The sequence below is a fragment of the Podarcis bocagei genome (genome assembly GCF_964188305.1).
Source record: "Podarcis bocagei genome assembly, chromosome: 2".
Lineage (NCBI taxonomy): Eukaryota > Metazoa > Chordata > Lepidosauria > Squamata > Lacertidae > Podarcis > Podarcis bocagei.
The window spans coordinates 96,271,459-96,288,161 of NC_138126.1; the positions used below are offsets into that span (position 1 = coordinate 96,271,459).

The following is a 16,703-nucleotide window of genomic DNA, read 5'->3' on the forward strand; positions in this document are numbered from 1 at the left end:
GGCTTACCATGACATGCAAATACAGGCTGCATATCCGCCAGGTTCCTATTTTCTTCAACTTTCCAACAGTCCCCATAACCTCTTATTTACAACCACGATGCCTTTCTGTTTTGCAATGCAAAACATTCAGTAGCACCATATTATGCCTGCATCCCTCTTCAAGCCTTTCAGCACCTCTTTTCATTCCCTTCCGAAAGGATTCTCTTTCTGAAGAAAGCATTTGAAACAGAACACATTCCTCAAGGGCTGTTTGTCGATTTTCCTGCTTTAATTTCAATTTCCCAATAAAAAATAAATAGATCAAGATGTTTAAGGAAGATGAAATCCTAAAGAGGCTGCCTTGTTGTCCTTCAGAAGGATTTTCAATGCGGCCCTTCTAAGCCGCTTTGAAGTCTCCAGTGGTCTTGGATGCAGGAGGAGATATGCTTTAAGAAGTAAAGAAATGTTGGAAACAGGTCCTTGGCCCTTGACTGGGAGACAAAACAACCAATGGAATCTCACTGACATCCAAAAAGTCTCCAAGAAGATGATTCCATTTGGAACCTTCTTGAGTATTGCAGAAGCCTTTTATGGAAAAAAAGAAAGTTATTTGTTTGCATGTGTGGCACGTTACAGCACACATGCGCCAGTGGAATCACAAGCAGTCCCCACACAGTGCCACTTGTCCTTTGCGGTAATTGCGGCAGGGGCAGAGGCGCTGGTACTTGGTATTGCATCCTGCACAGCTGAATAAGAGAGGTTCCTTCTGGAGGTAGCACTCCTGGACATTTTCAGCCACAGCCGGGTAGAGGTGATTCATCTCTGACTCTGTGCTGTCACAGACAATGTTGAGCCTTGGAAGCAAAGAAACACACAGAGAGAGGTCTTTTCAAACACTGGTTCTAATGTTTGCATTCCCACTTTTATCGTTTGTTAGGCATGCAGGAAGAGCCTAATAACTGGTATATGTTTTGCAGAAGATCCGTGATGAGATTTCTAGATGTTATGTTTTGCATGTAGAAGTGCAGGTGAGATGGACGCTGAGCTGGCCTCCTGGTGGGATCCCTGCATGGGGCAAGACTGTGCTGGCTGGAGCAGATGGGAATCGTAGACCTAAACATCTGGAGGGCATCTGGTTGGCAAAGGTTGTGGCAGATATGCCTCTTCTCAAACAAATCTTAGTGAAAGAAGTCAACCATGTACCCGTAGGCGATGCTATAGCCTTTCCTTCTCCAGCCACTCAGTAAACTCCCCGGCATCTCTTTAATAAACTCTGATCTGAACTAGTGATTCTGAACCAGCAATTTCTTGAAAATGGTTGGGTTTTAAGGAGCTAAAGGAGCTTAGCAAGTAGAATCTGAGCTCTGCCTCTAATTTATCATATAAAAATGTCACTTGGACTCAAATTGCCTGCCTGGCCGCCGTGACAGAAATGATAATGCGCCCATTTTAATTGTCCAGAGCTATGTATGGAGCTGGGTGGCAGATTTATGTTCTATTAAAATGTCAGTGCCTGTGTGTTCCAAATGTATGCTTACAGACAGAGGGATAAAGGGGGAAGGAGGGAGACAAGAGAACAACGGTGTCTAGAAACCCCTTTTCAACTACAGAAAGCCATTCCCACACACAATGCAACCAGAAGGTCTGTCCAAACATTTTTAGTTTGCTGTGTTGTGTGCAAAGGGCACTGAACAAATGTCAGGGAGGCACCTATGAAAGGATTCACTTTCTCAGCATGAATGAAGGTCTATAGCAATTTTTGGGACTTTGAGAGGGGGTTAATGGGCCTGAGGAGCAAAAGGGCCTTTAATTAATAAGGGGTGTCTAGGCCAACTTTTTTTGTATGTTGCTCTTTCTTGGGGTCCTCAAGTAGTTCTGATATGCAATTAAAATGTCAAAATTCAATTCAAACTCAAGGTTTCTTTTAATAAACATTTCCTGCAAAGAACCAGCCTCCAAGGAAACAAAACCTAGCTGTACTATTCAGATTTAGGAGTTGAAAAGTGAGTTTTGCAAGCAAATATCGTGTTTTCACGAAGAGCTCAGCACTCTTCCAACTCCATCTTTGCAGCATTCACTGCACAATAATGCCACTTTCCAATTGCATCAATATCAAAACTCAACATCAGTTGAGATGCAAACCAAAACAAAGCATGAACTTTGCAGTTTTGCCCAACAGCTTTAAAATACAAAGTGCCTGGGTTGCTGTGATAAGTTTAGTGGTACATTTTACAATTTATATGTGAATATATATGTGTGTGTGTGTGTGTGTGTGTGTGTGCGCGCCTGCGCGCGCCTGGGTTGCTATTGTTAGTGTGCTTTGCAAAGGGGAAGAGATAGGACTTATTTTCAGTTCCGGCACCTTTCAGGTGGGCACCATTGCCAAGAGAACAAGGGAGGTGTTCATGGTGAGTTCTGGCACCTCTTTTTCTAGAAAAACAGCACTGGGAAGAGAAGAGATTCCAGGGTGTATGAGGGTAAGATGGGACAGAGAAGAGACTTACTGCTGAAACACTCCTTTCTTGTTGATGAACTTGAAGAACTCGGGCTCACAGACCAAACCATGCTGCTGACAAGTGCTGGTGCAGGCCTGCCCAGCGTCTGATATCCACACCTGCATGGAGTTGACTGGAGGCCAGGCAGGGGGGCTGCCGCTGGAATTGTGAGACCAGGCCAGGTATGTGGAATTGGGCTGCAGGCTGAAAGGGCTTGCAGAGCTTTGCATAGTGTGGCTGCTGGACTTCTCTGGCATAGTAGCAGTGGCACAGAAATCCTATCCGAGAAGAAAAGAGACAAATTTGTATACAGAATTTTTCAAAAGGCATGAACAGGAGCTAGTACCACCGAATTCAGTAGGGGCCTGACTCCTGGGTAACTTCAACCCCACTAGAGTCCATAGAATCCCATGCTAGAGATCATTAGGAAAGGAACTGAAAATCAAATTGCCAATATCATAACGTCACCATGCTAATCTTTAGTGTAACCATACTTGGAATATCGTGTACACTTCTGGTTGCCTCGTCTCAAAAAGTGTACTGTAGAATTGGAAAAGGTTCAGAAAAGGACAACCCAAATGATCAAGGGGATGGAGCCATTCCAGGTGAGATGATGCAGCATGGCTCTAAACGCCAGTTGCTGGGAATGACAAATGGGGAGAGCGCTGCTGCACTCAGTTCCTGCTTGCGGGCTTCTCATAAGTGTCTGGTTGGCCACTGTGGCAACAGGGCACTCCTTGGTGAAATGAAGGCATATCATGTGTGTGAGAGCATCATTGGTGCATGAGAGTCTTGGGTGGAAGACAGCAACCTGGGTGAGCGCTGTTGAGAACAGCTCATTTGTGTGATTTAGGTATGGGTGGCAATTTGTACGGTTATATATACCGTTCTGTCAGTGAAAGCTTTCATTGTCTCCTTGGTGTTTTTGCAGTATGTTTTTGTTGAGCGGGAGCAGTGACTGGTGACAGTGGAAGGTGAATGAGTGGGAGATATTGGAGTGATTGGGTGGGTGATGTGTTTGTGTGTACTGGTGGATGCGTATGTGAGGTGTGGGAATAAATTGCAATGAGTGATACTGAATGAGCAGGAGGTACTGTATGATTTGCGTGGATGTAAGGCAGAATTTGGGTGTGATGTCTACACGTTAGAGGGGCGAGCGCTGTATTTTGTCAGCCAGGATGTGCCTTGACAAAAGGGAGGCTCTAAAAATGCTTCAAATTATGCTGCTATGCTGTTCTACTTGGGTTTTATTATTTATTTCATTGCTTATTTGTTTGACGTTGCATTACATTTGTCAGGGCTGGTTCAGCTGCAGGTCAGCATGGAGACTCAGAGGCGAGCAGTAAAGTTGATTCTTTATTCAAGGAAACAGAATACAAAGAAACCTACAGCAAGACTAGTCTCTGTAAATGAGTTGCCAGAATTGACAATCTGGGCCTCCCACTTCCCCCTAAGTCTCTTCCCTATCCAGCTGTTTTCCCCACAGTCTTAAGCTCTGTCAGTAGCCTCCCCCCCCCCCCGCTGCACTTTCTGTGCTCCACTACATGCAAAACTCTTTGAGCCCTTGGAGACAAGCTGGGAGGACTGGCAGGCTCCTGTGAATCTGTTGTTGCCTCAGCCCCCACCTCCTCCTCAGCTGCCTGTTCTACATCTGCAGTGTTTTCTGCCTCTTCTCCTTCTCTCTCACTCAAGCCTGTTGCTTGTTCAGCACCCCACTATTCTTCCCCCACCTCCACTCCCCTGGCTCTGAGCCTTCCTCTTCTGAGGCTTACCTATGGGGTTCTCCGGCTGGAACCTCTTCACATGACACCTCTCACCACTCCTCATTGCCCAGCCAGTCCCTGATAGCATTATATTGTAGCTTCTCAGTTACATTGTTCCATCTACCTGCCTACCAATGTATTTCTCTACATATATCATTTGGAATGAGGCAGTTTCATAGCTACATGAATTTTTTAAAACCACAGATATACTGTATGTCTTGGCAAACCAGGTATATCTACAAGGCAATTCCGTGGTGTAAATCTTGGGGTGAGATGAGATGTTTAGAGGCTGATGTCTGTCCATATGCATAAGGGGTTGGGTCACACTTTCAAGTTTTATTCAGAAAATTAATTATACTTGTGCACAAGCTTAAAAATGGAGCTACAAGCTGATGTGTCCTAAGATCCCAAAGCGTAGCGTTTCGCCAGTTAGCAAATGCGAGGCGGTGTGTGTGTGGGGGGGGGGGGAACATCACACATAATAAATGCTGAAAATAGAAACTGTCAGAACCATGAGGAGAAAAGCCCAGAAATAGATGAAACTTGTACTTCTGGGGGCGGGGAGCTCAGAAATAAATAACCATATAATTAATTCAATTTCACTAATCCTTTGGAAAAAGATATCAGAAGAGTGACATCCCCCCAATTTCCGCTGACTTCCCAACCCCCACTCCAAGACATAACTCTCTAGACCAGCGGTTCTCAACCTGTGGGTTCCCAGATTTTGTTGGACTACAACTCCCATCATCCCTGAGCTCTGGCCTTGCTAGCTAGGGGTGATGGGAGTTGTAGTTCAACAACATCTGCAGATCCACAGGTTGAGAAAGGCTGCTCTAGACACTGGTAAAAATTTAACTCATACAACCAAAGTGAGTGGTTATTGCGCCATTCATTACCACCTTGGGGGCAGGAAACCACTGGCCTCCTAGACTTAATCAGAAAGAACTGCAGAACAAGATGCAAATCAACTACCTGGTACTGAATGTAGGCATGAATTCGCTCCAGCATCCCTTCAGAGGTGTATTCATAGGGCAGGTAAGGATCAACCTGGAGGAAGGGAAAAGCACAGCACAGGCATGGATCAGTGCAAGAAGGCTATCCCCATCACCACTTTCTGTCGAGTGAAAAACCCAATATCTTGTAATCTGCATGCCTAACATGTTGCATTGGAAGAATGAGGCAAATTTGTAAATTTGAACACACGTCCTTAATTTGCAGCCTTCCTCAAGTTTTGCAGGCTTTTGAATTATTGTCAAGGATCTGGGAAGACAGAAGCGCTCAGCAAACCATATGCATGGGAATAAGATGCCAGAAGGAAGGAAAATGTGCAATGAACAAAGATTTAACCTCCAGAGCATGGGAATATCCATTCAGAGAACATGTGATCTGATAGCTGAAAAGCCATGCATTTTTTTCTCCAATAGGAAAACTAGAAATCTAGTGGTAAGGTGGTTAGTAACCTGAAAGTTATCAGATTTTTAAATCCCAGAAACCCCAGAACTGCAGGCCATCACCTGCCATTAAGAGTTGCAAAGAAGGATGCAAATATTCTTCAGATCACTTCCACCAGAATGGATTCACCCCTTCAGAATTGTTTTCTGGTGCAAAGCTGTTGAAGTGTGCAAGACTGCTGGCTTGTTCAGCTGGGCCTGCCTGTGTGCACATGACTTGGCTTCAGGCTTGCTCCTCAGCAAAGCTTTCCTTGTGTATGAGCCTCTCCTCCTTAGGAATGCTGGCAAGCATCCTGATGGATCTGTCAGAAACACTCACAACAGGCAATGCCAGCAGATGCCTGCCTCCATCTGCTACCAGGAGACAGGTGGATGAAGCCTCATCTTGAAAGGAAAGAGACCCAACAACAGATGGGCTCACCAGGACAAGTGGCTCCTAATGAGCTTCCGCCTTCCCTTTCCCTTTCCCCTCTCCCTCTTTTTTTAAAAAAAGATCAAAGTTGGTTAAAAATATGCCAATTAAGAATCAAACTAAAGCTCAGTGATTAAAAGTGCATGGCATCTTCTCTGCTTCCAGCAAAAGACCCCTGTATGCTCTAGATAGGCCCGTTCTTCTTCTGAAGAGCAAAGAAATAACTATAAAACCCATCACACTAGGGGAGTTTGATTTTTAAGCAGCTTAGCAGTGACTGATGATAACAGGATAGATTTCCTTTGAACTTGAGAGGTATCTGATCTTACATCTTCCTTTCACCCCCTCACCTGTTCTTTTCCCATTTGATACTAAGACTGTGAACACAGGCATGTCCATGTTGGGCTTTTCTGGATTTGATCTCTAGAAGCTGGCTAAGATCTGTGCTGATTTTTCACATTCGTTCTTTCTCAGATGCAGCATAGACTTAGGCTGTATTACTAAACACATTGGCCTGTGAGCATAGGTGCCGGTCCCTAGGGGCCGAGATACTTTCGGCCCCCCATGGGTTGTTATTTTTTTGAGGAGGCCAGGTCTCCTCAATGTTCAGAGGGTGTTTGGCTCCACCCCCTGGCTTCTCACAATGTCCGGACATCATGCAACGGCACATGGGTGATGTCAGGATGTTGAGTTGGGCCCCCTTTGGTCATCCTGAGAAGACAGCGCCTCTGGCTGTGAGCCAGGCCTGTTGAACCTAGGAGGCCTTGCTTCAAATGTTCTGGCTGCAGGAGGAAGAATTAAGCTTCCTGGCAGTCAGCACAACCAACAAGGGGAAATAATATGCAAAATCCCCAGTGCTCAGATTAATTGGGGACAGACAGAGCCCAGTCCCCTCATTTCTTGTGGCAGACCCTTGCCAGGTGCTGTTTCTAGAAGTTTATGGGGAGCCAATGATTTAGATTCTGTATGTGGCAGCTTCTGTATGTGGCATTTGTCCTTTGCCTCAGGCAGCAAAATGACTTGGGCTGGCCCTGACAGGCAGCATAAAAGGTTACTTCTGGCCTGGGACTGAATGGAACTCTAATTCCCCTTGCCCCAATGATAATAATAAAAAGACGAAGGAAGTAAATGGCCATTTTCCAACTTTACAGGCAATGTTTCATCTCTCCATCTATCATCATTCTTTTATTTTCTACCCCACCCCCCACTATCCCCAAAGAAGAAGAAAAAGCCCTGAGGAGCCTCATTGGATATTTTACATTTTGAGCTTAAGCGTTATTGCACCAGAAAAGTCAAGCTGTATGTAAAATGGGTCCCTGCTGCTGAGAGAGATTAGCATTTAAATGAGGGATATGATTAGCTACTAAATCCAGCAGGGCTATGGAAAGAACACTGGAGTGGAGGGAAGAAGGAGAGACTCTAAATGTTAGGGCACTTGAGAACACAAAACATCCTGTACAAATCTGCATAGAAGCCCACTATAGCCAAATTCCTATTTGGGAGTGCCCAGCTTGCTGTCTGCCTTCCATAATGAAGGTTCTGAATTTCATAGAGACTGGGACCAGCTTAGTTGTTTTCCCATTACTCACCAAAAGGGTGGTTGTACAGTGGTACCTTGGATTACAGACACTTCAGGTTACAGACGCTTCAGGTTACAGACTCCGCTAACCCAGAAATAGTACCTCGGGTTAAGAACTTTGCTTCAGGATGAGAACAGAAATTGTGTGGCAGGAGCGGGAGGCCCCATTAGCTAAAGTGGTACCTCAGGTTAAGAAGAGTTTCAGGTTAAGAACGGACCTCCAGAATGAATTAAGTTCTTAACCCGAGGTACCACTCTATGTCCCTTTTTTAAAACAGAGGAAAGTACTCTAATTGAAGGGCTGTCTCTTCCAAATCAAGTCTAACTATAATGAACCCCAGTAAGGAAAAGTATTGTGCATCATGAGACTCCACTGTTAGCCCCGGGAATCAAACCTGCCTCATCTCAGATCAATCACAGCTCCCTTGTGGGGGCCCAATGTGCATAAATCATGTTAATAAAGGTATAAACAAACTTTTCATCTGTACAAAACCTCCTGCAATCATACTCAAGTGACCATCACATTATTTCTCCTTTTGTACCATGCCTGGCGTGCTCTGGTTCATGGGGTCATGAAGAGTCAGACACAACTAAATGACTAAACAACAATAACACCAACACCATGCCTAAGTTCAAAACTATGTGTATTTACCAGCATTACCATAATTATGGAAGCTGAAGCAGTAGTAAGATGGGAGGTAGGAGGGGTTCAGTAACTTGGGGGCCTTAAATTATGGTTGGACACTCAGTGACTCCTTTAATAGGATTCCAAATTTCAGCTGAAAGCTCAGTATGAATAGGTTGCATCTATGCACAAAAACCAAGCATTAATCAAGTAAAGTAACTGAGACAATCTGTGCTCAGATTCTTGTCTGCAACAAAGACAAGTTTCTACAATCTTGGTATTTTGAGATCAATTCTGGTAGAGTGTACGAGGCTGTAGACAAAAGAGACACATTTGGATGCACCCAAAGATAAGGTGTAGCAGCTCCGAATTGCTGTGATTTCTCATGTTCTGGCTGCTATTTATACTCAATATGTGATCTCCTTTGCCTTTATCATTCAAATGGATAGTACATTTTAGGAATGGATTATGGAACACCTCTATTCTTACTTTGTTCCACATGCCTTTGCTTTTGGCAGCAGACTGCCAATGGAGGAGAGCCATATCTGAAAAGTATCTCTCAGCATTCATCTAGCTGGCAACTGGACACCTCCCAAACTTTGTGGTCCAGCACAATAATGTGAAGATTGTTCAGGTAGCTAAAGCTGATGGAAGAATTATCTCACTGAAGTTCATATCTAACAAACTTTTCAGATTCACATGGTCCAGCCATATAAAGTATTCTCTGTTTAATGTAAGCTTCACAAATTACAGCTGCCTTTCAAAAATGGAAACAAATGGGGGGGAAAACTTAACAAAACAGCCAAAACGAGGTTGACATTGGATACTTTTTTTGTCTGTTGTTAATATCATGTGTAATTTCCCCCCTGTTATACCGCTTCACCATTTGTCATGAAACTATTCCAAAAGGAAGAATCCTTATGTTCAGAACACTTCTCACATGGTGATGGATCCACAGAAGACTGACCAGAACTCCACCACTACAGTGGGACTTGTCCACAAGGGATACACAACATCTAGATCAGGGGCAGAAAACATGATGCCATCCAAGTGTTTCCAGACTACAGTTCCCATCAGCCTTAGCTAGCATGGCTAATGGGAGGGACTATTGGTGGTGTAGTCCAGCAATATCTGGAAGGCATCACATTGGATCCCTGTGCTCTAGCTAGTCGATGTTCAGAACCATACTAATCCTACAGCTCTAGGATGCTATGATAATGTCACTGTCCTAGGAGCATCTCAGCAGACAATGAGCAGCAAATGAGTCACAAGCCAGGGGCTCTCTCAGTTTATGACCCATCTTCTGTCTACTGTTCCAGTCACATATGTGCTAAATGGAGTTACTTCTTCTCTTCTGATGTATGAATAACTCCAAAGGCTGGAGGAGACACTGCTAAGCAACCTTCTGCCATAAATATCTCAGATGAGAGTTCAGCAAGGCTGGAGATTGTACCCATTATATCTAATTACAGGTGCAAACGGTAATCAGTTTCGACATAATGACAGGAGTTGATACTGCCTATGAATTATTGAACTTGCCCTGGTTTGATTCGGGAACCTTCAGACAGGAAAGTGATGGGCGCTTCTGTGAGTTCCTTAAATAGAAGTGTCTAGCTTGTCGTAGCACAGATTGCCTACTCGACTCTCCTAGCAGAGAGCTCGGCATTGTACTTCATTGTTCACACATAAAATAGATTTCTATAAGACAGAATTGTCCTACTTTAATTCTAAAAGCAAGAAGAAGAAAAAAGAGAAATTTGCTTTTGTGGTACTGGTGGTGTCAATGTTGCATTTCACCAGCTTATTTATTTATTTGGCAGATTTAAAAAATGCTTCACAAGCAGAAGCTAAGATGAAATGAGGTGAAATGAAAAAAGACACAGACTCTAAAAACAATACAACCATTTCTACAACTATATAGTTAACATTCGATAGGACCACACAAGGAAAAGCCTTCTTAGTAAAAAATATATTCAGTAACTAAATACATTCAGCACCTAAATATCAAGATGCTAGGCACCTACTGAATTTCAGCTGCTGATTCCAGAGTGCTGGAGCTGCAACACTAAAAGCCCAGCTTCTGGTACAAGCTAAGTGCACCTCTGGCGCATGTGATACTCTCTCTCTCTCTTTTAATAATGTTTATTAAATTTCCAACAAATTAAACACAACACTACAAAAAAGCCAAAAAAGCAAAAAAAGCATACAATACAATACAATACAATACAATACATAATAATAAAAAAGAAAAAACCCAAACATAATAAAAGAAACAAACAAGACAAAACAAAAACCATTTAAAATTTCATTTTCAACATCTTATCTTTCTTTCCCTTATTTCCTCGACCTCCTCACACCTCCCTTTTTGTATTCCACTTCTGTTAATTGTTTCAGCAATTCCTTTCCATCTTCCTCTGTTTTCTATCCTATAATTGTCTTAACACATTCTAACCATATTTTTCCCTTTAAAGCTCAATTAATCTATTTATACTTAATTCCAATTCCTATCCATCTTCCCCTGTTTTCTATCCTATAATTATCTTAACACATTTTAACCTTATTTTCCTTTAATACTCTATTAATCTATTTATACTTATTTCCTTATAACATTTCTACTGAAGCCATATAACTTCATTCCAACGTTCTTCTAACATTCATTAATTTTACAATATTTCTATAAATAATATTTAAACTTTTCCCAGTCTTCTTCCACTGACTCTTCTCCCTGGTCTCGGATCTTGCCAGTCTTTTCCACCAATTCTATCTAGTCCATCAACTTCATCTGCCATTATCCAACACTTCAGTGCTTTCAAGAAGCAACCATTCTCTCAGCCAGCAAAGAGCAGATGATTCACAACAAAGTTTAGGGGTCTGGCAGGGCAGGTCCACCTCCTTCTTTAGCATCCGTCAATATCTTAAGTTTTACTCGAGGCTTCCTGCCCTGCCAAACAACTCCAAAAACATCCCTCTGCCACCTCCTGATACAATCCATCCCATCCAAAACTTGCACTATTTGAAACAAAAGCAACATCCCCGGCATCACAGCAACCCTCATCCCCACCACAACGACTCGGCCCAACAATAGCAACTTCAGATTTGTCCATATTTCCCAATCCCCCTTCTCTTCAATCCAACGTCCTTCACAGTTACCCTTAAATAGATTCACATTTTTGGCGGTCATACTGGCCCCCAAAAACCTCTCTTTCTCAACCGATGTTAGTCCAGTCTTCTCCTGAAGCTCTGTCAGGCTTTCCTTTCCCAATTCAAGTAGGGCTCTTGTCCTCAAATTCGTCTGTTTTCCTTTAAGTTCCATCATAACAGATGTCACATCAAATTGCCTTTGAATGGATGGGGCTCTTTCACACTCCAGTTGTATTGTTTTACATTCAGCAGCAGGGGTTTTCTCCCTGACTTCATCCGCAGTTTGCCGTATCAACGTAAATTCCTGTATCGATCTCTGAATGGTTTCTGTGTTGGTGTTCACCTTTTGTCCCAGATTGTCTATTTTCCTGTGAAGCTGTTCCAACGAATCATTTATTTTCACTAAAGTGACCACTAAGGCCTCTTCTGTCGACATTTCACCTGTTTTTTTCCTTTCCATTTACCATAACACTTGAGAAATTCAAGGTCAATCTCAGAGTCTCGCAGTTCTTATCTTGCAGCTGGAAGTCCCCCTAGCCCAGCTCTTATAAAGTAACCAATTTCAGAGATTTCCACTAGAGGGAAACAATGTCCCCTTTAAACACAACTCATACAATCCAAAGTTAATTTCAGATTTCAGTTACTTTTTACTCCTTTTTAGAAGCAGCCGGAGACAATAGAAACAATGTATTTATCTTCCTTTGCTAACTGTCAAGGAACGTTCTAAGTGCTGTCAATGAACATTTCAAAACGTCAGTCCACTAGCAGCCCGTTTCCAGGGTCAGAGCGGCTTTATTTTATCTCCCTTCATTCTCTCATGCAAGCATACTTAGTCCACTACTCCCCCCCCCTCTTTTCCTGCCTCCAAGGTGGGTTTTGTGCTCTTTACCGATGGAAATTTAGGCTTTTACAAAAGGCTTTCCAAGACTTCAGCCTACAGCCTCGTTGCCTCAGTCTGTTTACAAGTAGGGAAGGCGGACGTCCTATTTTGAACCTCCCCATTTCGATGCCAAATTAAACTTTTGAAATTCGATTCTCCCGTCTCAGCTCTACTCACGGGTAATTACTTTGGAGTCAAATTGTCCACAGAAAAAAGTCAATGCTCTCCGGCAACAGCTATGTGGCTTCGCTCCGTGGAAGAAGCAGATGATTCGAAGCACCGCGCTGCTCACCCCACGTCGCTCCGGATCCCCAAAACCGGGTTTCCCCACAAGTAGGGGAGGCGCAAAAGGTGCCCGCTGAATCCCATGTTCACAGGCTTCTCCCGCCTGTGATTTTTACGGGTCTCTGCCTTCGCTGCGGCGGAACAGACCCAAATTCCCACGGGGCAAGTTCCTCCCGATCAGAGGAACTCCGTCATTGCCGGAGGCACCAACCCGGAAGTCGGCATGTGATACTCTCAGCTGTGCCCCATCCAAGCAGCACAGTTGATGGGCAGGAGAAAACGGGATGAAGTGGTCCCTTAGGGAACATGGTCCCAAGTTGTTTAGCGCTTCAAATGCTAGAATCAACACCTCGAACTGCACCTGGTTTCATATAGGCAGTTTCATGCATATGTCAGCAACGGCCTTCTGCTCTGCTGGGTTCTTTTCAAACAAATGGCACAAGGAAGACTGCAAGAGCACCACTGATGGACGGCCATGATGGATGGACTCAACATTAATAGGCGTGGATTGTAGGTGCCTTCTCAATGGACACCACATGGTGCAAACTGCTTTGAAGATATGAGAAGGTAGTGCATAAATAAAGTAACTGTGGCTCTGACACAGGCAACGGAGATGGAGGAGAGGGCAAAGAGGTCTACAGAATGGCCACAAACACCATTTCGAAATGCTCACAATAGCACCATTACAACTAGCAAGTCGCTAAATTTATTTACTGCATGACAGACTGACTTGCACTGGCTTTTTAAGCAGGGTGTGTTTGCAGTTTTATTTGTTAACTCCTCATTTCTAGCTGTTTCAGAATAGATTTCATTGGGCTTATTACAGAACAGTTGCAACTCAAGCACATTCAGCAATATTTACTCTCTACAAAGGCTGCGTGCGTATGTCAAGAATCTAGTGCACATATGCACAGATTAACAGATTTGTTTTTTGTTTTTAAGCATCCATCAAATGCAAAATTGGGAAAATGATTAATAAAAAAACAAGTACTAGAAAACAGCTGGTACCTATGGAACAATCCTTACAGTGCAGTCCTATGTACATCTACTCAGAGCCAGAGTGTAGTATATAGTGAGAGCCTGTGTGGTGGTTAGAGTGTGTGACTAGGATCTGGGAGATCAGAGTTCATCTCTCTACTCAGCTGTAAAGACCAAGCCTCAGCTTAACCCAAGCCTGGAGCACCCATGAGGCAGGGTGAAGCCGCCGATGTGGGGGCACTCCCATGGGCCCCCTGCTCGCTCATTTCCTCTGCTGCTGGCATCGGCAATGATTTCTGGTGAGATCTCACTGAAATCTTGAAACACCTCATGGAGTGTATGGGATCTCATGAGGTTTGGGTGAGATCTTGATGGAAATGGATGCCAGTGCTGGCTCCACTTCTCCACTGGTGGTGGAGGCGGTGTGGCAGGTGGCACAACTGGTGGCAGGGCGGCACATCCTGTTTTACCTCAAGCGACAAAATGGGATGCAGTGCGCCTGGTTTAACCTACCTCATTGAAAGCGATATGGAGAAAGGAGAGAGTCACATACTACCCCACCCTGGGCTCCAGGTAGTCAAGGTGGGATATAAAGGGAATGATTAAATAAATAAGCCTTACTCCCAGGTAAGCATGCATAGGATTGCTGCCTCAACCTACATAGGAACAAAAGCTCTAAATGAAGGCAGAAAGGCCTAAAAATTGTGAAGCCATTACTCGCCGAATATCAGGTTTGGAGTGAGAATTTAGCTTGTCTGGCTCCCCAAGAAGGAGCAGAACAAGTCATTGTATTAAGACAGATTGTGGTGGCCTAATTCTCTGAACTTAAGAACACATATAAAAAACCTTTTGATCAAAATCCATCAAAATAACTGGTCTTGAGCAAGTCGAGTGTCGGCATATGTCATGCTCTTGGCCTGAAGCTGACTAAGTACCACTTCATCATCACGCTTTCCTTGGAGTGAGCTTGTTTCACTCTCTGGAGGAGTGGTTCCTTCGATCATTATCACCATGGCATCTGATCATGAGTAAACTATTTCCTACCCATCAGATGAAGGAGAGAAAAAGTACTTCTTAGGATTGCATAAAGGCAACTAAGGCTTAAAACAACCAAGGCATCATAAGACAAATGCAATCATCACATGAAACACACAATGGCACAATGCCACACTTAGTGGCCGCAAAGAATAATTTTTATTTAATTTACTCGAGAGAGTCTAATACCAGCAGAGTCATCCCGCAGCTAAATTGCACAGCCCTCAAAGAATAAGTAAGCAGACTTGGCTCTGGTACAATGCTTCACCTCTCAATTAGGTTTTGGCTTCCCCTCAGTTCCAAGGCCAGAACCTGGCACCATCAGAGCTAATGTTCTACTAAATTACATTTTGGCATTTTGTGCTAAGTTCAGTAGGTCTACCTGGGTACAATGTAAAATGGAATCTGGCCTCAAACGGAGCGTGTTTGTATCCTTTTTCTCCCGCAGAGGGAGACTGCCGCTCTTATGATAGATGGTGTTCTGGAAAGGTCTCAAAACACCGCAGTGACCAACAGGAGGTAGGAAGTGTCGGATTTTAATTAAACAATTATTTTGGAGGAATTGGCACTTTGCTGTGGCCTTGACTGCACAATCTGAATGTATAAACAGAAGGAAGAAAAGAAAGAGATAATGCGAGAGGTGCTCTTGGGACCGTGGTGAACAGATGGGTTATCAGAAATAGTGTAGCGAAGATGAGTGCTTCGATTACAGGGACAAGGGCAGGAGGAAGAATGCAGAAAAGACAAGATAATGAGGAAAGTGGTTGTGCCCTAGGGAAGGCAGGGAGGGTGATTTGAATGAGAGCCACAGTGGAGGAGGGGGAGATTCCAGAGGGGGTGGGAAACCACGTTTCTCTCATCCATCAAAGACTCCCTTTGCACTCTAGTGCCAGGAAGGGAACAGATGCCATCCTCACAACAGGAGCCATCAAAAACCACCAGCATGTGTAGCCCTGACAGCCTGCATAAGAAGCGAAGAAGTAACAAGTTTTTCTTAATTATGTTCAGGTTTATCTAGCTGAATAGGCATAAGGTGGGTAAAATGGGAAATGGGGGGGGGGAGAGAAAGACATGTCAGAAGACACTTCACAGTATGTATTCTCCTTGACATCCATGGAATAACACAATGTTTGTTTAGTAGGCCCCTTTGGACTTTGTGAGGCTATTAGCAGCACTGAGAGGAAGGAATAACTCAAAGAAACAGATGTGTACCTTCCTTTTAAAATAGGCCCAGATACAATATCACATGCTATTCTGAAACAGCAGTCTCTGTGAGAAGCCCTTCTTCACCGAGGCCCAAACTGGACCTGGCATTAATTGCATGAATGCTATTGTTGTTGTTTTTGGTTATGTAAATAACAGCCAAGGGATAACTGGAGCAGCCTTAGGAAGGGAATGGTTAACTTTTTCTCTCCCTGCCGCAATTCCATTGGCAGCAATGGAAGCTTCCCTTGAAATGCAAATAGCAGCTTCAGACAGATGTCTGTGCTAATGTGATGTTCATAACTGCACCACTTGGAGAGTTCAGGTGTGAGGAACTCAGTAATACCAAGGCGTCATTAAAGGGGGTGTCCCATTGATACTCTGAATGAATGAAAATTTATTATTATGGCCTAACAGCTAGCATACCATTGATACTCTGTAACAAGGAACATTCCCTTGAATAAATCTAATATTTCCTTCTTGGTTGGGAAACAGGTATGAAGACTCAGTTGCTGTATGGAGAACAATCTTTCTTCTTTGGCGATCACTTGTAGCCGAGTAAGATTGTCTTCCATAAACACGGTTTTAACAATGAGTCCGTAAGTGAGGGTGGAGGCCAATTCTGGATTCACACATCCTTCCACAGTGGGAGCTTTGGTTTCCGGGCAGAAGTTGATCATGGTGTGGATTTGCCAAGTGTGCCTTCCTCTTAGCACATTTCTCCCTTGTGCCCTGAGTTCAAGTGTCTTCAAAGCCCATGGCACCTTTGGTAAAGGCTGTTCTCCAACTGGAGCGCTCACAGACCAGTGTTTCCCAGTTGACGGTGTTTATACTACATTTTTAAAGATTTGCCTTGAGACTGTCTTTAAACCTCTTC

At 43.8% G+C, this 16,703-nt stretch overlaps 1 protein-coding gene across 1 annotated transcript in view; it reads right to left on the reverse strand.

The window, feature by feature from the left end:
- Positions 1 to 239: 239 nt before the first annotated feature.
- MGAT5B (alpha-1,6-mannosylglycoprotein 6-beta-N-acetylglucosaminyltransferase B) overlaps positions 240 to 16,703 on the reverse strand; it is a 180,437-nt gene continuing 163,973 nt past the window's right edge. Inside the window, exons 15-17 of the mRNA XM_081185361.1 lie at positions 5,210 to 5,284; positions 2,484 to 2,752; positions 240 to 833 (exon numbers count right to left, since the gene is read on the reverse strand). Of these exons, the coding sequence (XP_081041487.1) occupies positions 635 to 833; positions 2,484 to 2,752; positions 5,210 to 5,284 (543 nt within the window). The 3' untranslated portion in view covers positions 240 to 634. The remainder of the gene's footprint in view (positions 834 to 2,483; positions 2,753 to 5,209; positions 5,285 to 16,703) is intronic.